This window comes from Rana temporaria, chromosome 4 (assembly GCF_905171775.1).
Source record: "Rana temporaria chromosome 4, aRanTem1.1, whole genome shotgun sequence".
NCBI classification, from domain to species: Eukaryota; Metazoa; Chordata; class Amphibia; order Anura; family Ranidae; genus Rana; species Rana temporaria.
In genome coordinates this window covers 116,701,367-116,723,958 of record NC_053492.1, presented here as the reverse complement: position 1 = coordinate 116,723,958, position 22,592 = coordinate 116,701,367, and the positions used below count along the sequence as shown (strand labels likewise).

Genomic DNA, 22,592 nt, shown 5'->3' with positions numbered 1-22,592 from the left:
TGAGATTTCCTTTAGTTGAACTAACAAAAGTGTGCCCATTTTAGAGCTGGTAACATTGAGGGTATTCAGTATAATTTTAAAGAACTGTTTTTGTGGGTAAGCGACATAGGGGAGGAGTATTGACGGTATATAAGTGGGAAGTATGTGCAGGTGAGGGAGAGGAATGTGGAGGGTCTAACAGTAGGCATTATGTACAGGAGAGGAGTGCAAAGGGTACGGCAAAAGACACTATGTACAGGAGAGGCGTGTGAAGGGTATGACAGTGGGCAGTATGTACAGGAGAGAAGTGTGGAGGGGATGACAGTGGGCAGTGTGTACAGGAGGAGTGTGGGGGTATGACAGGGGGTAGTATGTAACAGAGAGAAGTGTAAAGGGTATGATGGGGCAGTATATACAGGAGAGGAGTGTGGAGGGTATAACAGTGGGCAGTATGTACAGGAGAGGAATGTGGACGGTATGATAGTGGGCACTATGTATAGGAGAGGAGTGTGGAGGGTGCAACAGTTGGCATTATGTACAGAAGAGAAGTGTATGACAGCAGGCACTATGTAAAGGAGAGGAGTGTGAAGGGTATGACAGTGTGCACTATGTATAGGAGAGAAGTGTGGAGAGTATGACAGTGGGCACTATGTACAGGAGAGGAGTGTGGAGAGTATGACAGTGAGAACTATGTACAGGAGTGGAAGGATATTTAGGGACTGCGTAGTGGTTAAGCGGGTCATACATGGATTGAAATGCCCTCTGCTTGCCTTTTTTGGATTCAGCTTCCATAGTTCTCCACCAGCCTAAGAACTCTTAGTCACTAAAATGAGTTTACCTTTTAAACTTAAATTTAAGACCACCTCTTCTGCTTTATACTCGTATTGCCTTGTGTCAGGAGCACCACAATCAAATCTCTTCTATTTTGACTTGTCCTAATCCCAGACCAGATTTCCCAGCACTAACAGAATAACTCCTTGAACTGCAGCAATCGGAGCATAAATACATATAACGGAACTATGGGGAAGAAATAAAAAAATGTTATACATTAGGTGCATGTTGTGCTAAACAGAATACATATATCTGATATCTTACAGGGGATTTTCCTTGTGGCAGAAGTAAAATCATTGACTATGACTACTCAGCCCGTCTCACAGGAGCAAAGAAAGGGCGCAAGGGGGACAGTCCATGGCAGGTTCGTAATCTTAATATTTATTATAAATTGGCATTGTCTACAAAACAAAATGGTTCATTCTGCACCTTGTGGTAAATACCAATCCGCTTCTAACTTCAGCTTGTTTAACCACTTAAGCCCCGGACCATTTTGTTGCTAAAGGACCAGGTACCTTTTTGCGATTCGGCACTGCGTCGTTTTAAACAAAATTGACGTCCTTTTTTTTTACCACAAATAGAGCTTTCTTTTGGTGGTATTTGATCACCTCTGCGGTTTTTATTTTATGCGCTATCAACAAAAATAAATATCCCCAAAAAATATATATAACAATTTTTTTTCCTCCGTTTAGAGCGATACATATTCTTCTACATATTTTTGGTAAAAAAAAATGCAATAAGCGTTTATTGATTGGTTTGAGCAAAAGTTAGTGTCTACAAAATAGGATATTTTTTTGGGCATTTTTATTAATAATTTTTTTTTGCTAGCAATGGCGGCGATCTGTGATTTTTATCGTGACTGCAATATTATAGCGGACACTTTTGACACATTTTTAAGACCATTGTCATTTTTACAGTGATCAGTGCTATAAAAATGCACTGTTACTGTGAAAATGACACTGGCAGTGAAGGGGTTAACCTGTAGGGGACGCTAAAGGGGTTAAGTGTTTCCTAGTGAGTGATTCTTACTGTGTGGGGGCGTGGCTTGGCGTGTGATGTTATTGATCGTCGTTCCCTATCACAGGGAACAGACGATCAGTGACACTCTCACTAGGAAGAACAGGGAAAGGTTTGTTTACACTTACCTATCCCCTTACCTATGGCGGCGATCGGGTCCACGGTGCACACGGGACCCACGGCTGGGCATCTTAAAGGGGACATACCTGTAAGTGCTTATGCCCAGCCGTGCCATTCTGCCAACGTATATCGACGTTAGGCGGTCCTTAAGTGGTTAAATAAACTTTGACAATAAAACTGAAAAGCTGCTCTCTATGCAGAGCTAAACTAGATTTTGCACTCCCCAGTTTTAGTAAATCAACCCCTATGAGACACTTTCACTGCAGTGAAATTTTCATTTTTAATTGTATTAATCTTTTTTTTTCAATCCTTAATTTATATCATGCATTTATCATATTTTGTCAAATAGTCTGTAAGATTTCCCTCTATCACGTGGTGTCTTGAAATGGTTTCTTCTTTTAACCATAACAATTCAATATTACAGACTTCAACCTGAAGCAAATGGTAAAGGTCCTGTTGGTTTGAACCTATGCTGGTCAGTTGTTCGAAGAGATGTAAAATAGAAGCTCCTAGGCTTTGCACCTCTTGGGGGGGAAAAATAAATAAATAAATATATATATATATATATACACACATATATACACACATACACACACACACACACACACACACACACACTGTCAGAAAAGGTTCCACCCGCTGGTAATACTATATGATATTTGGCATGCAGTACTGATGTCCACCAGCAGGTGTCTCCTGGCAGTTTGGAACTGTCAGGCCTCGTACACACGACCGAACATGTCTGCTGAAACTGGTCCGCGGACCAGTTTCCGCGGACATGTTCGGTCGTCTGTACGGCCGACCGGACAATTTTCCGGCGGATCGGACAGGTTTCCAGCGGACAAATGTTTCTTAGCATGCTAAGAAACATGTCCGCTGGAACCATGTCCGATGGTCAGTATGACTCATCCGCTCGCCCGAGAACCCGTGCATGACGTCGAAGTGATTCGACGCATGAGCGGAAGCATTGAACTTCCGCGTCAGAGAACGTCGGTGTCGTATACGCCACCGCGTTCTCTGTCCGCGGGGATTTTGGTTTGATGGTGTGTACAACCATCAGACCAAAATCTGCTAGCGGACATGTCCGATGAAAACGGTCCGTGGACCGTTTTCATCGGACAGATCCGCTCGTGTGTACAAGGCCTTAGGAGAGCCTTTCTCTGCTGGTGTTATGTGATCTTTGGGCCGCAGTACTGGCGTCCCTCAGAGGGTGGATCCTGACAGTATGGAGCAGATATCTCCTCCTGCAGTTAGGCGTCATCTGAACCTTATAGCAGGTAATGGTATAAAAGCCTGGCAAGTTCGAATGCACTGGGACTACATATCTAAGGCATTAACAAAATTTGGATTCAAGGGATTTATTCATACTGCTATTATGTCACTCTATACGCAACCTTCGGCCAGAGTATCTACATCAGGCACAATCTCAAAAATATTCTCACTAATGGAACTAGACAAGGGTGCCCTCTATCCCCCCTGATATTTTCATTAGCAATTGAACCTTTGGCAGAATCCATACGAATAAACCCGTACATTAAAAAGGTATAAAAATAGAACAATACGAACACAAAATCTGACTATTTGCGGATGATATTATATTATCATTAACTAACCCAGACGCATCATTACCTGCAGGGCCGGACTGGCCTACCGGGATAGCGGGAAAATTCCCGGTAGGCCGCCTGCTGTGTCAGTCAAATTTATCAGGTCAGCGTCAGCTGTGGGCCGCGGCCACCATCGCGGCCGCACTTTACAATTGTACCCCTGCGTGCGATATGATTAGCCACTCCAGTGTGATGTCTATAAGCAGCGGCGGGCCGGCCGCCGGCGGGTTGCGGCCGCCATGCTCGCCGCTTCACTGACACGTTCCTTCCCGCGCCGCTGTGTGAAATGACTGGAGCGATCATGCTGATGGAGGGAGGGGAGGAGCCGAGCAGGAGAACTGAACGTCCCATCGTCCTGTGCGGCGCCAGCACCGCCCACTATGTTTCTACACGTGTGAAGGCAGAGCCGCAGAGGAGAAGATGTGAACGGCGCTGGCCACCCTTGGAGCAGAAGGCAGAAAAGGTAGGTGCAGAGGGGGGGTTTGACCATGCAATGGTCAGAGAGATTATACAGTCCAGATTACAATTTGAAGGGGCAGCAAAGGTGACAGAGAAAGGGGGGGGGGGTTGCATGGTGCACCCCCCTTTCTCTGTCACCTTTGCTGCCCCTGCAAATTGTAATCTGGACTGTATAATCTCTCTCTACCCTGTCACCCAGCCTCCGTCACCCAGCCTCCGTCACCCAGCCTCCGTCACCCAGCCTCTGTCACCCAGCCTCCGTCACCCAGCCTCCGTCACCCAGCCTCTGTCACCCAGCCTCCGTCACCCAGCCTCCGTCACCCAGCCTCCGTCACCCAGCCTCCGTCACCCAGCCTCCGTCACCCAGCCTCCGTCACCCAGTCTCCGTCACCCAGTCCCTGTCACCCAGCCTCCGTCACCCAGCCTCCGTCACCCAGCCTCCGTCACCCAGCCTCTGTCACCCAGTCTCTGTCACCCAGTCTCTGTCACCCAGTCTCTGTCACCCAGTCTCTGTCACCCAGCCTCTGTCACCCTGCCTCCGTCACCCAGCCTCTGTCACCCAGTCTCTGTCACCCAGTCTCTGTCACCCAGTCTCTGTCACCCAGCCTCTGTCACCCAGTCCCTGTCACCCAGTCCCTGTCACCCAGCCTCTGTCACCCAGCCCCTGTCACCCAGCCTCTGTCACCCAGCCCCTGTCACCCAGCCTCTGTCACCCAGCCTCCGTCACCCTGCCTCCGTCACCCTGCCTCCGTCACCCTGCCTCCGTCACCCAGCCTCCGTCACCCAGTCCCTGTCACCCAGTCCCTGTCACCCAGCCTCTGTCACCCAGCCTCTGTCACCCAGCCTCTGTCACCCAGTCTCTGTCACCCAGTCCCTGTCACCCAGCCTCTGTCACCCAGCCCCTGTCACCCAGCCTCTGTCACCCAGCCTCTGTCACCCAGCCTCTGTCACCCTGCCTCCGTCACCCAGCCTCTGTCACCCAGTCTCTGTCACCCAGCCTCTGTCACCCAGTCTCTGTCACCCAGTCTCTGTCACCCAGTCCCTGTCACCCAGCCTCTGTCACCCAGTCCCTGTCACCCAGCCTCCGTCACCCAGTCCCTGTCACCCAGCCTCTGTCACCCAGTCCCTGTCACCCAGCCTCTGTCACCCAGTCCCTGTCACCCAGTCCCTGTCACCCAGCCTCTGTCACCCAGCCTCCGTCACCCTGCCTCCGTCACCCTGCCTCCGTCACCCTGCCTCCGTCACCCAGCCTCCGTCACCCAGTCCCTGTCACCCAGTCCCTGTCACCCAGTCCCTGTCACCCAGCCTCTGTCACCCAGTCTCTGTCACCCAGTCCCTGTCACCCAGCCTCTGTCACCCAGCCTCCGTCACCCTGCCTCCGTCACCCTGCCTCCGTCACCCTGCCTCCGTCACCCTGCCTCCGTCACCCAGCCTCCGTCACCCAGTCCCTGTCACCCAGTCCCTGTCACCCAGTCCCTGTCACCCAGCCTCTGTCACCCAGCCTCTGTCACCCAGCCTCTGTCACCCAGCCTCTGTCACCCAGCCTCTGTCACCCAGTCTCTGTCACCCAGCCTCTGTCACCCAGCCTCCGTCACCCAGTCCCTGTCACCCAGTCCCTGTCACCCAGCCTCTGTCACCCAGCCTCTGTCACCCAGCCTCTGTCACCCAGTCTCTGTCACCCAGTCCCTGTCACCCAGCCTCTGTCACCCAGCCTCCGTCACCCTGCCTCCGTCACCCTGCCTCCGTCACCCTGCCTCCGTCACCCTGCCTCCGTCACCCTGCCTCCGTCACCCAGCCTCCGTCACCCAGTCCCTGTCACCCAGTCCCTGTCACCCAGCCTCTGTCACCCAGCCTCTGTCACCCAGCCTCTGTCACCCAGTCTCTGTCACCCAGTCCCTGTCACCCAGCCTCTGTCACCCAGCCCCTGTCACCCAGCCTCTGTCACCCAGCCTCTGTCACCCAGCCTCTGTCACCCTGCCTCCGTCACCCAGCCTCTGTCACCCAGTCTCTGTCACCCAGCCTCTGTCACCCAGTCTCTGTCACCCAGCCTCTGTCACCCAGTCTCTGTCACCCAGCCTCTGTCACCCAGTCTCTGTCACCCAGTCTCTGTCACCCAGCCTCTGTCACCCAGTCTCTGTCACCCAGTCCCTGTCACCCAGTCCCTGTCACCCAGCCTCTGTCACCCAGTCTCTGTCACCCAGCCTCTGTCACCCAGCCTCTGTCACCCAGTCTCTGTCACCCAGTCCCTGTCACCCAGTCCCTGTCACCCAGCCTCTGTCACCCAGTCCCTGTCACCCAGCCTCTGTCACCCAGTCCCTGTCACCCAGCCTCTGTCACCCAGTCCCTGTCACCCAGCCTCTGTCACCCAGCCTCTGTCACCCAGCCTCTGTCACCCAGCCTCTGTCACCCAGCCTCTGTCACCCAGTCCCTGTCACCCAGTCCCTGTCACCCAGTCTCTGTCACCCAGTCCCTGTCACCCAGCCTCTGTCACCCAGCCTCTGTCACCCAGTCCCTGTCACCCAGCCTCCGTCACCCAGCCTCCGTCACCCAGCCTCCGTCACCCAGCCTCCGTCACCCAGCCTCCGTCACCCAGCCTCTGTCACCCAGCCTCCGTCACCCAGTCCCTGTCACCCAGCCTCTGTCACCCAGTCCCTGTCACCCAGCCTCTGTCACCCAGTCCCTGTCACCCAGCCTCTGTCACCCAGTCCCTGTCACCCAGCCTCTGTCACCCAGTCCCTGTCACCCAGCCTCCGTCACCCAGCCTCCGTCACCCAGCCTCCGTCACCCAGCCTCCGTCACCCAGTCTCTGTCACCCAGTCCCTGTCACCCAGCCTCTGTCACCCAGCCTCTGTCACCCAGCCTCTGTCACCCAGTCCCTGTCACCCAGCCTCTGTCACCCAGCCTCTGTCACCCAGCCTCTGTCACCCTGCCTCCGTCACCCATCCTCTGTCACCCAGTCTCTGTCACCCAGCCTCTGTCACCCAGTCTCTGTCACCCAGTCCCTGTCACCCAGCCTCTGTCACCCAGTCCCTGTCACCCAGTCCCTGTCACCCAGCCTCTGTCACCCAGCCTCTGTCACCCAGCCTCTGTCACCCAGTCTCTGTCACCCAGCCTCTGTCACCCAGTCTCTGTCACCCAGTCCCTGTCACCCAGCCTCCGTCACCCAGCCTCCGTCACCCAGCCTCCGTCACCCAGCCTCCGTCACCCAGCCTCTGTCACCCAGTCCCTGTCACCCAGCCTCTGTCACCCAGTCCCTGTCACCCAGCCTCCGTCACCCAGCCTCCGTCACCCAGCCTCCGTCACCCAGCCTCCGTCACCCAGTCCCTGTCACCCAGCCTCTGTCACCCAGTCCCTGTCACCCAGTCCCTGTCACCCAGTCCCTGTCACCCAGCCTCTGTCACCCAGTCCCTGTCACCCAGCCTCTGTCACCCAGCCTCTGTCACCCAGCCTCTGTCACCCAGCCCCTGTCATCCAGCCGCTGTCACCCAGCCTCTGTGACCCAGTCCCTGTCACCCAGTCCCTGTCACCCAGCCTCTGTCACCCAGTCCCCTGTCACCCAGCCTCTGTCACCCAGCCTCTGTCACCCAGTCCCTGTCACCCAGTCCCTGTCACCCAGCCTCTGTCACCCAGTCCCTGTCACCCAGCCTCTGTCACCCAGTCCCTGTCACCCAGTCCCTGTCACCCAGCCTCTGTCACCCAGCCTCTGTCACCCAGTCCCTGTCACCCAGTCCCTGTCACCCAGCCTCTGTCACCCAGTCTCTGTCACCCAGTCTCTGTCACCCAGTACCTGTCACCCAGTCCCTGTCACCCAGTCTCTGTCACCCAGTCCCTGTCACCCAGTCTCTGTCACCCAGTCCCTGTCACCCAGCCTCTGTCACCCAGTCCCTGTCACCCAGCCTCTGTCACCCAGCCTCTGTCACCCAGTCCCTGTCACCCAGCCTCTGTCACCCAGCCTCTGTCACCCAGTCCCTGTCACCCAGTCCCTGTCACCCAGCCTCTGTCACCCAGCCTCTGTCACCCAGCCTCTGTCACCCAGTCCCCTGTCACCCAGCCTCTGTCACCCAGTCCCTGTCACCCAGTCCCCTGTCACCCAGCCTCTGTCACCCAGTCCCTGTCACCCAGCCTCTGTCACCCAGTCCCTGTCACCCAGCCTCTGTCACCCAGTCCCTGTCACCCAGCCTCTGTCACCCAGTCCTCTGTCACCCAGCCTCTGTCACCCAGCCTCTGTCACCCAGTCCTCTGTCACCCAGTCCTCTGTCACCCAGTCCTCTGTCACCCAGCCTCTGTCACCCAGTCCCTGTCACCCAGCCTCTGTCACCCAGTCCCCTGTCACCCAGTCCCTGTCACCCAGTCCCTCTGTCACCCAGTCCCTCTGTCACCCAGTCCCTCTGTCACCCAGCCTCTGTCACCCAGTCCCTCTGTCACCCAGTCCCTCTGTCACCCAGCCTCTCTGTCTCCCAGCCTCTGTCACCCAGCCTCTGTCACCCAGTCCCTGTCACCCAGTCCCTGTCACCCAGTCCCTGTCACCCAGTCCCTGTCACCCAGCCTCTGTCACCCAGCCCTCTGTCACCCAGCCCCCTGTCACCCAGCCCCCTGTCACCCAGCCCCCTGTCACCCAGCCTCTGTCACCCAGTCCCCTGTCACCCAGCCCTCTGTCACCCTGTCACCCAGTCCCCTGTCACCCAGCCCTCTGTCACCCAGCCCTCTGTCACCGAGCCCTCTGTCACCCAGCCCTCTGTCACCCAGCCCTCTGTCCCTGTCACCCAGCCCTCTGTTACCCAGCCCCCTGCTGTCACCCAGCCCACTGTCACCCAGACCTCTGTCACCCAGTCCCCTGCTGTCACCCAGTCCTCTGTCACCCAGTCCCCTGCTGTCACCCAGTCCCCTGCTGTCACCCAGTCCCCTGCTGTCACCCAGTCCCCTGCTGTCACCCAGTCCTTTGTCACCCAGTCCTTTGTCACCCAGTCCTCTGTCACCCAGCCCTCTGTCACCCAGTCCCCTGCTGTCACCCAGCCTGCTGTCACCCAGTCCCCTGCTGTCGCTAAGTCCTCTGTCACCCAGTCCCCTTGCTGTCGCCCAGTCCACTGCTGTCAGCCAGTCCCCCTGCTGTCGCCCAGTCCCCCTGTTGTCGCCCAGTCCCCCTGCTGTCACCCAGTCCAAGTCCCCCCTCTGTCACCCAGTCCCCTGCTGTCACCCAGCCTGCTGTCACCCAGTCCTCTGTCACCCAGTCCTCTGTAACCCAGTCCCCTGCTGTCGCCAAGTCCTCTGTCGCCCAGTCCCCTTGCTGTCGCCCAGTCCCCTTGCTGTCGCCCAGTCCTCTGCTGTCGCCCAGTCCCCCTGCTGTCGCCCAGTCCCCCTGCTGTCACCCAGTCCAAGTGACAAGTGACATGCTGAATCTGGTGAGGGGATAAGTGGCAAGTGACATGCTGAATCTGGTGACAAGTGGCAAGTGACATTTCCGAGTGTCTCCGATGCTCTCCGGCGCCCCCCACCTCTGGCCACATGCGGTATTGCATGCAATTGAAGTCAATGCGGAACAAATTATTTTCGTTTCCATTAACTTCAATGCGGAAACTCACTTTGATATGTGGGTAATTTGGATTACGAGCTTCTCCTGGAACGGATTATGCTCGTAATCCGAGGTTCCACTGTGTAACATTATATAATCTCCCTAGCCCTATGTGCTTTCATATCTGTCTTATCTTTATATAATACACTCTTTAAATGTTTCTTTAAAATGTATGGTTTTCTCTTTTATGAACAAAAAAATAATGACGTTATGATGTTGGGCTGGTATAATAATGCTATGGGGCTGGTATGAAATGTTTTCCAGGGCTGGTTTTTACTCCCAGTCCGGCCCTGATTACCTGCTGCACAAAGTATACTAGACCTTTATGGCAAAATATCCTACTACAAAATTAACAAAAACAAATGTAATGTATTAACAATGAACCTAACCTCTGACCAAATTAAAAAACTGCAAGACAAATACGGTTTTAACTGGGACACAACTTCTTTATCATATTTAGGGATTAAACTTACGTTTCCTCCCTCCAAATTGTATGAAATCAACTTCCCCACACTCCTAGAATTAGTGCAAAAAGATCTTCAAAATATTCAAAAAACACAACTCACATGGGTAGGGAGAATAGCAGCCTTTAAAATGCAAACACTACCCAAAATATTATATTATTTCCACTTCCTCCCTACAATTATTCCTAATAAATTTTCCCCTTTCGTCTTTCAGGACAGCCACAATTGAGAGATAGCCTCCTCTTCCTTTAGAAAACACTGCGCCAGCACATAAATTCTCACTTCCCCCTGCCAGACCTCAGTTGTTAGTGTTTCCTCCGGTGGGGAGACACTGTGCAAGGAACCAGGCTGAGCAGTCAGGGGACTGAGGCCATTCAGATACCTAAAGGGAAGCAGGGACTTCCAGGGTATTAGAGGTGTGGTACATACCCACCGGTTTTAAAGCCACCAGTAGGCAGTAGGTTGCGGGGGACCCCTATCACGTCCACAGGGCCGCAGCAGGGGAAGCAGCTCAGCTTGCACTGTACATTCTACAGGCCGCATTTTTTTGAGCCAGGCGGGCCGGACGGCGGGTGACGTCCTCTCCGGCGAAAGGGCGGATGCTTCCCCTTTGACCCACGACTTCTGGTTCAGGCACGCTTGAGGAAAGTCGTGAACTCACACAGGCGATGTGAGACTCTGCAGCAAGCAGCCACCTGCAGTCATGTCGGCAGCATCTCCGGAGCAAGCCCAGACAACGGACGCTACCTCCAGCCAGCCCTAAGGAAGAAGCACCCTGGGGAGGGTCCTCTCTATCTTAGGATTGCCCCCCCATATGTGGTTCATTCTATGGGGAGGCAAACCCCCTGGCTGGTCAGGGGGGGGGAGGCCCTAGTTCCAGCATTTTTTAGGTGACTAGCGCACTCCCAGGGTTGTAACCATGTTTTAAATGTGCTGTTTTTTTCTGCCTTTTTTCCTGTATTTCAGAAAGCCGTTGAAAAAGCGGGTGGTGGAAGGACACATAGCTCTAAAAAGAAATGTGCCACCTGTAGGGACACTCTAGCAGAGTCTTGAACCAAGGTTTTATGTAGAGAATGCATACAGACTTTTGTCGGGGAAAGGGATTTAGAACAGGAGTCTGGATTAGCAGCCTCAGTTAAGGAGCTCTCATCTACCTTTTCATCCTTTAAATCCCTTTTTGAAAAGTTGCAGCTTCCCACTGTTCCTACCCAGGTTACAACCCAGCCACAGGCCCAGGGCTCTGCACCTGCCATACCTGCTACTACAGTTACGACAGATGATCCTGCAGGCCCTTCCCAGGTGGACCATGCCCTTCCAGATAGTGCCACCTCTGATTCCCAGGAAGTGTCAGAAGGAGAGGACCGGGACGGGGAGTCCAGGAAATCCTCCAGATATAAATTGTCACTGGACGAGGTAGAGGACCTCTTGGGGGCAATTTACACAACCCTCGGCATTCAGGCTGACAAAAAAACTCTGACCCTCCATGACCAAATGTACAAGGGTCTGGGGGAACAGAAGAAAAAGGTCTTCCCAGTACACAAGGTACTGATTGACACAATTAAGGAGGAGTGGCAGGATCCCGAATAGAAAAAACACTTTTTTTTTCTAGATCCCTAAAAAGGAGATTCCACTTTTCGGATGATCCCACGTCTATTTGGAACAAGACCCCCAAATTAGACTCGGCCTTCTCCCAGGTTTCCAGAAACAACGATTTAGCGTTTGAGGACATGGAAACCCTGGCCAATGTCATGGACAAGAGGATAGATTCCCTCTTGAAAAAGACATGGGACTCTACAATGGGGAATCTAAAACCTGAACTGGCTGTTACAGTTGTGGCCCGCAACTTAGAGCATTGGCTCTCTAAGATACAAGAGCACATTGAGGCAGGAACGGCTAAGGAAACCATCTTATCCTCCTTCCCTACAATCCTGCGAGGAATCGCTTTCATAGCAGACGCCTCAGTGGAATCAGTCCACATGTCGGCCTCCCTGGCTAACTCTGCCAGAAGAGCCCTCTGGCTCAAAACTTGGCCAGGGGACAGCACCTCTAAAACCAAGCTATGTGGGATACCCCTTACGGGAGACGTACTCTTTGGCCCAGGTCTAGAGACAGTTCTAGACCGCACGGCAGACAAAAATAAGTCCTTTCCTCCTAAACGGAAGGCCCTGGTGCAGGCAAGGAAGGGGTTTCGTCCGCAAAGACAAAAGGGGCTCCCAAGCCTGAAGGGCAGAAGAAGGCTTGGACCCCTAGAGGCAGGGGCAGAGGAGGGGCAATTTTTCGCCCTCCTGACCAGCCCCCTAAAAACCCATGACTCCCCAGTCAGGGTGGGAGGAAGACTGGGGGCCTTTCTCCCACAGTGGGAGGCAATTTCCCCCAACCGGTTCATCCTGGCAGTCATAAGAAGGGGGTACCATCTGGAATTTGCAAGACCACCCCCCCCCCCAGATATACCTAGTCACACAGCTACACAGAGGCAAGGAAAAATCTGAAGCCTTGCTGGGGGCCTTAAGAGAGCTAGAGGATCAAAGTGTAGTCCTCAGAGTTCCAGAGACGGAGGAAGGGAAGGGATTTTATTCACACATTTTCGTTGTGAAGAAACCCTCAGGAAAATACAGACTAATTCTGAATTTGAAACCTCTGAACAGATCCATTGCGTACAAAAAATTCTGCATGGAGTCGATATTCACAGTCAGAGCCCTTCTCCCCCACAACTGCTTTATGGTATCTCTGGACCTCAGAGACGTGTACTTACACGTCCCGATCGCAGAAAGCTCTGAGTTTTCTGCGACTAGTGGTGGACCTAGATGGAACAGTAGTACATCTACATTTCCAAGCCCTGCCATTCGGCTACCCTCATCTCCCCGTATATTTACCAAAGTCCTAGCAGAACCCATGGCATTTCTGCGACTCCAGGGAGTGTCCATTATAGCTTACCTGGACGACCTGCTTCTATTTGCCGCGTCCCCAGAGCAGCTATCCAGAGACCTGGATATTACAAAAAAGGTCCTAGCAGACCTGGGGTGGCTACTGAACTTGGAGAAATCCAGCCTGATCCCGTCACAACGTATCACTTACCTGGGGTACCTGTTGGACTCAACCCTTTTAAGAGTATTCCTCCCGATGGAGTGGCCTCCATCCAGGGCAGTCAACAGGTCTTGATAAGATCTCTGATGTCAACATTAGGACTGTTGACGTTTACCCTCTCAGCAGTCCAATGGGCAGGCTTTCACTTTCGCCCCCTGCAGGCCTATGTTCTTAGGGTCTGGGATCACAGTCTAGAGGTCCTAGACACCTTAGTCCAGGTATCAGATCAGGTAAAAAGATCCCTCTGGTGGTGGAGGAAGGTTACAAACCTGTCGCAGGGACGTCTGTGGCTTATCCCGTTGTCTCAGGTGGTAACCACGCAAGTGGCAAGGGCTGGGGGGCACACCTGGGATCCCTTTTAGCACAGGGCATCTGGAAGTGCGAAGAACTAAAGAGATCGTCCAATTGGAAGGAGCTGAGGGCAGTTGGTCTAGCCCTCAGGTTTTTCCAGGAAGAACTCCGGGGACACCACACTCAGGTAAGGTCGGACAATTCTTCGGCCGTGGCGGCTCCGAGCGGAGTTCTGTCAGCCCTAGCAGCAGACATTCTGGGCTGGGCCGAGATCAACACTCTCTCACTCTCAGCAGTCTTTCTGAGAGGAGAGAAAAATGTGATGGCAGACTTTCTCAGTCGAAGACAACTGAGGGAGAGCGAATGGGCCCTCAATCAGGAGGTCTTCTGTCTCTTAGCCAAGAGATGGGGACCACCGGAGGTGGACCTCTTCGCGTCCAAAGAAAACGCGAAAAGCCCCCTGTTTTTTCTCTCTAAACAAAGGAGAGGGAGCACAGGGGGGGTAGATGCACTGACCCAAAATGGGCAGTTCAGAATGTGTTACGCATTCCCGCCACCGGTACTATTACCCGCAGTTCTGAGGAATTTTCAGATGGAAAACACTTCCCTGATCCTAGTGGCACCACATTGGCCCAAGAGAGCTTGGTTCCTGGTACAAGAGAGCTTGGTTCCCGATCCTCTAACAGCTGGCTGTGGGACCTCCCTTATTCCTACCACCGCGAGAGGATCTCCTCTCACAAGGCCCAGTCCTCTGCCCGCAGGTACACAAGTGGAAGCTAAAATCCAAAGGGTTTTCAGAAGGATTGATTGCCACCCTCCTTAATAGCAGGAAAAAGAAGACTTGCAGAATTTACAGGAAAGTTTGGCTTCGCTTTAACAAGTGGTGCATAGGATGCTCCTGTTCAGTGCAGAGCCCCACAGCCATTCTAGAATTCCTACAGTGTGGAGCAGATAAGGGACTTTCCGTAAGTACCCTCAAAGGTCAGATTTCAGCACTTAGTGCATATTTAGAAAAACCCTTGGCCTCCAACCCCTGGGTAGTCAGTTTTTTCAGGGCACTTTCTAGACAGAGACCAACTCAGGGCCCTCCCTTCCCCAGTTGGGACCTATCCTTAGTGTTACAGACCCTCACGGGTACTCCCTTTGAGCCCTTAAACAAGTGTCTACTAAAGGAGCTGACCTTGAAAACAGTATTTTTGGTTGCAGTGACCACTGCTAGGAGGGTCAGCGAGATGGAGACCCTATCTGTTAGACCCCCTTTTTGCGTTATTTTTCCAGATTGGGTCATTTTTAAGACCGATCCAGCATTTTTACCAAAGGTGACCTCGAAATTCCATAGAAGTCAGGAGGTATTTCTACCTTCCATTTATCCCAATCCCTCAGGTGAAGGGGAATTACGGTTCAGTACTTTGGATGTCAGGGGATGCATCCTGCACTACCTAGAGCTGACAAAAGCATTTAGAAAGTCAGACTCATTGTTTATTTTATTTTCTGGTGCCAGAAAAGGATACAAAGCGTCTCGACGCACAATTGCCAGATGGCTCAGAGTAACCATTGGACAGGCATATACTTTGGCTGGTAAAGAGATCCCTGCAGGGATAAAGGCACACTCTACCCAAGCTTTGGCAGCTTCTCAGGCAGAAAAGGCTGGAGCAACACCAGAACAGATATGCAAGGCAGCAACATGGTCCAGCTATGCCACTTTCGTAAAACACTACAGAGTGGACCTGGTGTCGGCAGGTGAGCAAGCCTTTGGGCGAAAGGTTCTGCAAGCTGTAGTCCCACCCTAGCTGGTAAGTGCCTGTCTATGCTCTCAATTGTGACTGTCCTGAAAGACGAAAGGGGAAAATTAGAGTTACGCTTACCGGTAACGTCTTTTCCAGTAGTCTTTTAGGACAGCCCTAGTTACCCACCCGAAAAATTGGGAAGTCTCATAAATGACCAGGACGCAACATGATAATGTTATATAATAGTAGGTTATTAATGTGTTCTTGTGTCTCCCCAGCTGACCGGAGCCTATCTCTCAATTGTGGCTGTCCTGAAATACTACTGGAAAAGACGTTACCGGTAAGCGTAACTAATTTTTCACACAAATTAATAAGAAACTTACATTTTTTATCTGGAATGGGAAAAAACCCAGAGTAGCATTTTCTATACTGTCTTCCAACAAAATAGTGGGAGGATTGGGATTATTTGCAATTTATGGGCAACTATTGAAAGGGAGGCAACACTAGGACATGACATGTATGCACTTTCTATGGCCAGCCACTTACTTAAAAAAATCAACATCCCCAATTTAACCAGTATTAGAGCCACATTGATAGCGTGGAAACACGTTTTATCCAAATCAAAAATTTAGGACAATGTTACAGTACAAATGCCAGTAAAAATAATAGACTACTGCAAAATCCGCATTACATCAACAGAATGGGTCAAACAGGGATACAACTTCTATAATGAGCTACCTGTAAGATATAAAGAATTGGTATTAGGTAAAATAGAAAAACGTTCTAGACCAAAAAACTTCCTTCCCCATAATAACATAACTATCCCGACCACAATTTGGCAATACTTAACAAACTATAGAGACCAAAGAGTGAGAGGTATCTCTTTATTTTACAACCTTCTCACCACATACCCCACAGACTACAAGAACCCCCATATGCTCAAGTGGGAAAAAGATTTATGTCAGACTTTCACAGGTACCCAATGGAGGAAAGTTATTTTAATATTCAGGAAGGCTTCCTCTTGTACTGATCACTGGGATAACTCACCAAAAAATTTAAACAGATGGTATATGATGCCATATAGGCTATCAAGGATATATCCCACAGCTTCGCCAAATTGTTGGAGATGCAATGATCAAATAGGAAATCTTCACCATACCCTATGAAGTTGTAAAAATGTATACAGTTTCTGGAATACGGTCTCTGTGTTTTTAGCAGATCTCACTGGCATTTTGATGGATCTCACCCCTGCCATGGCCCTCCTAGAAATAAATCTCGACATATACCCTATAATGTATAATGTAATATCCTTCTAATTAAATTAGTTGTCATCCTTGCCAGCAAGAAATGGGATAAGTTTGGTGGCATTGCAAAGCCCTTTAACTGTATATTGGGAACATGCCTGGGATGTCTTTCAGGCTGCCTGTTTTTTTTTATGCTAAGCAGTGCCTTTGGGAGGACTGATACACCAGTTGCTTTTATCTAGGGGAGTCAAGCTGCACTGTGAGAACAGTGACACATGTCTCTATTTTGTCTCTATTTTGTTTCAACTGGCATGCAGAATATTAATTTTCTAAGCTGTGTGGAAAAAAATGAAAGTTAGTAGCTGATTGGTTTTTAAGGACAGCGGCACCAGTTAAGATTGATCTTGTCTGAGAGTCTTTTTATTAATTCCTCCCATTTAACCTAGTAGCTGACCAGTATTTTACCACCCTGGACAGTAAAAATGTGACTTGCTGGCAATATTATTAAGAAAATAATACTTAAAAATATGGTAAGGCTAGTATATTTTCCAGAAAAGATAGCAACTCTACCAGTGTCAGACTGGAAGTTCATTAGATACTTCATCTCTAACTTTTATGGCTCAAAAGCATGGTGAAGTAGAACAAAGAGTGTAAAGAGTGCATATAGATTTAAAGCAGAATATAAGGTAAAAATGCTTACATAAGTGCAGACGGTCCGACACACAGAAAGTCCATTCCCTCCGCCAGCATCTTCTCCCCGACTTCTTCCAGCTGCCGATCTTCGGCCATCTTGATTGGCCAGTGTGGGATGATGTCACTCCCACACATGCGCAGTAGTGCAGTCACCCTAGCACCCAGGCAGCATGAGGGAATGTAAAATGGCCTGCACATGTGCAGCTCAGTGTACATTCTGCAATCTTCAAAAATTTTTAGGGGCAGCCTAGGACACACCTCCATGCAGGGCCGTCTTTACCACAGGGCAAATGGGGCAGCTGCCCAGGGCCCTGTCAATGTTGGGGGCCCAAAGCAACCCCCTTTGAAAAATTTTTTTTTTTTTAGGGGTCCGGAGGCCCCCAGGGCCCCAGATGGCAACCCCCCCTTTTTTTTATTTATATTTAAATAAAAAAAAATTTAATATATATTTTTTTATTAAAGGGACAATTTTTTTTTAGAGGTCTGGGGTCCCCAGGGGCCCGTAGTTCCCCAGGGCCCCGGATGACAACCCCCCTTTTTTTTATAAAAAAAATCTTTTTATATATATCTCATTATTTCTTTTATTTTTATATATATATATATATATATATATATATATATATATATATATATATATATATATATATATGTTATTATTATTATTAAAGGGCCCAAAGGTCCCCAGGGCCCTGGATGGCAACCCCCCCTTTTTTTTATAAATGTTTCTTTTTTATATTAAATATATATTTTATTTTTTATTAAAGGGCCCAGAGGTCCCGGATGGCAACCCCCCTTTTTTTTTAATTTATTTTTATAAAAAAAATTATTAAAGCGCCCAGAGGTCCCCAGGGCCCCAGATGGCAACCCCCTTTAAAAAAAAAAAAAAAAAAATATATATATATATATATATATATATATATATATATATTTTTTCTTTTTATTAAAGGGCCCAGAGGTCCCCAGGGCCCCACATGGCTACACCCCTTTTTTTTATATATTTTTCTTTATTTCTTTCTTTATTTCTTTTTTGTAAAGGGCCCCCCGCTTCTAAATTCGTGGCAGCCCCCCCTGCTTCTCAATTTCAGGCGGCAGCACCCCCCCCCCCGGTTCTCTGCTCCAGGGGGCCCATGCCTGAAGCTGTGTAAGTGGCCCCATAATTCCTGATGGCGGCCCTGCCGCCCGTTAAACCCCTGTGCTGCCCACAAATCAGGCTGAAAATCATCAGCGGCACGCAGCCAGTGACAGTACTGCTTCCCTTCCCGGTGTTTTAAAATGTACAGCACCCCTGGCTTCCCTTTAGACGTGCACTTCTCCCTTCCTGCCACTGGGTGCTGCTTGTATATAAAAGTGAATTAGAATGTGATTTTATAACATCCCCAGTTTGCTCTTCCCGAGGCTAACTTCTTCCTGCTCCTCAAGGTATGTCACTGTTTGCTAATCTATATTGTAAATAGAAGTTTTCTGTAGAGTGTGCCCAAAGTCTTTATAATATTTGATGATTCACTGCAGGTCTAGTCAGTGTTTTAAAAAAGTTCCTCTATTTTACACATGGCATGGGATGGGGTCACAGCACCGTCTGTCCATTCTGCTTTAGCACCATGGGACCCCATGCCATGCCATGTGTAAAATAGAGGAACTCTTTAAATCACAGACCAGACCTGCAGTCCATGCTGAGTAAGGCCTCAGAGCACATGGCATTAATGTCTGTATTTAACTGCTTGATGGGCTTATTTTGGGCCTGGCTGGTTCACATGTATTTTCCTGCAAAGAAAAGCGCATGCCTCATGCCTCACGCCTATGCCCATCAAGCACTGAAATACAGCACTGTCTGTCCATTCTGCTGTCTGCTGTGACTTATCTGCAGTTCCCGCACTGTCAAACTTGCTGCATTTTTAGACGTTTAGTTCACGCTTTTAAAAACACAGTGCGTTTGTGTGTGCAAGAACTGCAGGTAAGTAGCATGGTGCAAAAGCAGAATGGATTTCAAGGCAACTGTATTTTTAAAATGCTGAATGCACCTTTTTTTCTGCAGGAAACGAAGGCATGGCAGCCCATTCAAATCAATGGGCTGCTGTACCTGCACAAATGAGAACCGCCAAATTATACATGTGAACCAGCCAGGCCCAAAATAAGCTGGAGGGGGGCCCAAAAAAAATTCTTGCCCAGGGCACAAACCATATTAAAGACGGCCCTGCCTCCATGGCTGATGTGTCTATAACGGAATTGCAGATTTGATGGATATGCTTGACTGCACTGTACTCTGTTTTATCACTAGAACGCTATTTATGTAATCTCTGCTGGAATACCCACCATTTTATTAACATAGCTCCCAAATGTCTCTCTTTCCTCCTCAGTTGCCCCTCTTTGTGGTCTGATGTATAGACCGTTTAATTTTTTATTTTTTTTACTATACTAGACTTTTATCCAACCAACTATTAATGCACTAATTGTTGCAATAGTGACAAAAGGTACTGGTGAAAAGTATCACTTGTAGGTTCACCCAATCATTTTTAAGTACCAGGGAGCTTATCGGGGGTGTAGCCTTTGCCTTCCTACTTTGTGCTAAATGGTGCCCCTCTTTCTAATCTGACCGCCTGTCAGTTTTGTAGGCGGACATAAACGGACGCTCCGTGCACCTATATGGAGCGGTGTCATGCCCGCTGACATCTGACCCGCTCCGATCTGCTAAAGTGTGACAGATGGAAAACCTATTTTCCATCCGTCTGGCTGATCGGATCAGATGAAAATGGACTCTACGGTCCGTCTTCACCCGATCCCCCATAGGGGAGAGCAGCACTCTGACAGGTCAGTGCCCGCACAGTGTGCAGAGACAGACCTGTCATCTGCCTGCTCAGCGGGGATCGACAGAGCGATCCCCGCTGAGCAAAGTGGAGCCTGTACACGGACATGTTTGCGTGAAAGGGCCCAAAGTTGAGATGTATTCATTACTACAGATGCTTCCTACTCTCTTCAACAGGGGGTTTGTGCTATCATCTCCATTGATTTAGCACTACGGTTGAAATTTGCACTGTCTGCTTTTTCTTGTGATTTCAGGCTTTACTTGTTCATGGTAAGAAGTTTTTCTGTGGCGGAGTTCTTATTCACCCATACTGGGTCCTCACGGCAGCACACTGCTTCAAAGGAGCTCCAAATGATGCAAAGTTCTATGTACGGCTCGGTATGTACCTGTTTATTCTACCTTTTTGTGTTGTGCTTATTACTTGTCTAAGAATTATGGCAACATGGACTCAGATATGTTCTTGTGACACCCTGTCGAATTTTAACTTCCCCCTCATAAAAAAAATTTGATTAGAACAGCCTCCATTTAGACCAATTTGACAGACAAAATAAATGCTATAGAAGATTTTACCTCATGGCTCTGCGTTACTGGCTAGATACAGTAGAGTTATTGTTGGTTCTGTACCATACGCCTTGGTTAGGTGTCTTCTGATTTGTCCCTCCCTTTGACACATTTCCCCTCTCTCCCCACCCCCCCCTTTTTTTTTCTTCAGTTTTCTCCCCTTTTGATTAAATCCATTAAAAAAAATTTAGAAGGCACCAGGAAACAGCAACAGGCCTTAGAGGCTTTATATACATGTTTGGGCGCAAGTCTTATTCTTTATTTTATTTTATTTCCTTGCATTGCGTTCTGTATATCCAACGAGAGGTTGCTTGCCTTCACAAAATTATTGTAAGGCAGGCCATACACCATGAGTTGCAGGAAAGAAAGCCACACGATTCCCCCATCAACACAGGCAGTTTTGACAGGGAAATCAGCAATTGTCTTCTCTTGGCAGGGGTGAGCGGTGGAAGACATCCCCTCAGGGAGAAGACAGTGATTATCACTTTAGCGGATGTAGCAGCCGCTAGCGATAATCACAAGAGAATCCGGCAGGCTGGTTGTACCCAAATTGATTGCTTGATCAACTTGATACATTCAGTCTGCTCATTAACCGTTCGAATCTCGGATGGTTCCTGCTAAACCAAGATTTGAACCATGTATGGCTGGTCTAACAGTCATTTGTGTTCATTTACAAATATGTCACTCAGCTTCATCTGAGGTGTTTTGATCCAGGGTTGGGTTTGTCAAACTATGTCTTTCTTTAAATAAAGAGTAATAAAAAAAAAAAATGTTTTAGAGCGCATTGAATTTGAAATTACTAAATGATGGAGAATAATTTGTCATTAAACCACTTCACAAATTTTTACAAACTTAGTGCATACTAAATATAATGCCCCGAGGATATTGTTCTAACTGTTATACTTCGGTTTTTGGCTAGTGGACACTCTACTCAAAAGTGTACTCCCCATTCCAAACGGATCAGCTTAAATTAATTGAATTAAAGTCTTGAAAGGATTTACATAATTTACTTGTGGATACTTTTTAACAAAACTCTGGCCTTCCTTTAAAGACTGTAAATAAAATAAAATAAAATTCTATATTTGATTTGTTGTAGTCATTATTAATGTATCATATATCTCTGCTATATTCCTGCAGAAAAAGTAATTTTTGATACCTACCCTCTCTTATTCATTCTTGAAACACATTTTATTACAGGTGAATACGACCGCCGGATTCTGGAAGACACAGAGCAGCAAATTGCAGTCACCAAGCTTTTCCCTCATCCCAAGTTTGACCCTGCGGAAGTCAATAATGACATTGCTCTTATGCGTCTTAACCAGGCTGCTGTGTATAACAAATATGTGCTGCCCATTTGTCTACCAAGCTATGGACTTGCTGAAAGAAACCTGACATTAGAGGGCACAGAGACAATTGTAACTGGCTGGGGGTACCAGGATCAAACCTATCGCAACCGCACAACGATCCTTAGCTATATACAGGTCCCTATAGTCTCCCAAAACAACTGTTCAGATGTTATGCGTGGCAGAATAACAGGTAATATGCTATGTGCAGGAACCCTGGGAGACAGTCAGGATGCATGCAGTGGGGACAGTGGGGGGCCCATGGTGATTAGATTTGGTGATACCTGGTTTCTTGCTGGGCTGGTGAGTTGGGGAGAGGGTTGTGGACGGCTGGATAATTTTGGAGTTTACACTAAAGTTCATTATTACCTTGACTGGATAGATCAGACCATGGCAAACTATGAGACTGAGTTGAAAAAAGTGAAGCCGAGTCACAAAAAAAAAACTGAAAGATAATCGTCTATTAGAAAACAACTACTGCAACTCATTTAAAGACAAGTGCGATAATTCTCATGAAAAACATTGTTTTAACTATTTGCCAGCATTTTATAAAGAAATGCAATAAAGATCATAATCAATGCCATACTTTTTCTGTATTATTGTAAAAGATTAGAGACTTGGGTGTCAATAATTGTTAATTGCAAACCAGGGCTGGACACTGTGGTCAGGGGGCCTTCATTCACAATTTAGTGTTATGTCTGTTTAACCCTTATTTGCCATCAATTAACCACTTAAGCCCCGGACCATTTTGCTTGCTGGTCAATGACCGGGCCACTTTTTACGATTCGGCACTGCGTCGCTTTAAC

The 22,592-nt window shown here is 49.3% G+C and overlaps 1 protein-coding gene across 1 annotated transcript in view; it reads left to right on the top strand.

The window, feature by feature from the left end:
* The window catches only part of PROC (protein C, inactivator of coagulation factors Va and VIIIa), an 81,253-nt gene extending 58,882 nt beyond the window's left edge, over positions 1–22,371 (top strand). The window contains exons 7-9 of the mRNA XM_040348873.1: positions 1,077–1,174; positions 20,137–20,260; positions 21,641–22,371. Coding sequence (XP_040204807.1) covers positions 1,077–1,174; positions 20,137–20,260; positions 21,641–22,242 — 824 coding nt within the window. The 3' untranslated portion in view covers positions 22,243–22,371. The remainder of the gene's footprint in view (positions 1–1,076; positions 1,175–20,136; positions 20,261–21,640) is intronic.
* Positions 22,372–22,592: the final 221 nt, after the last annotated feature.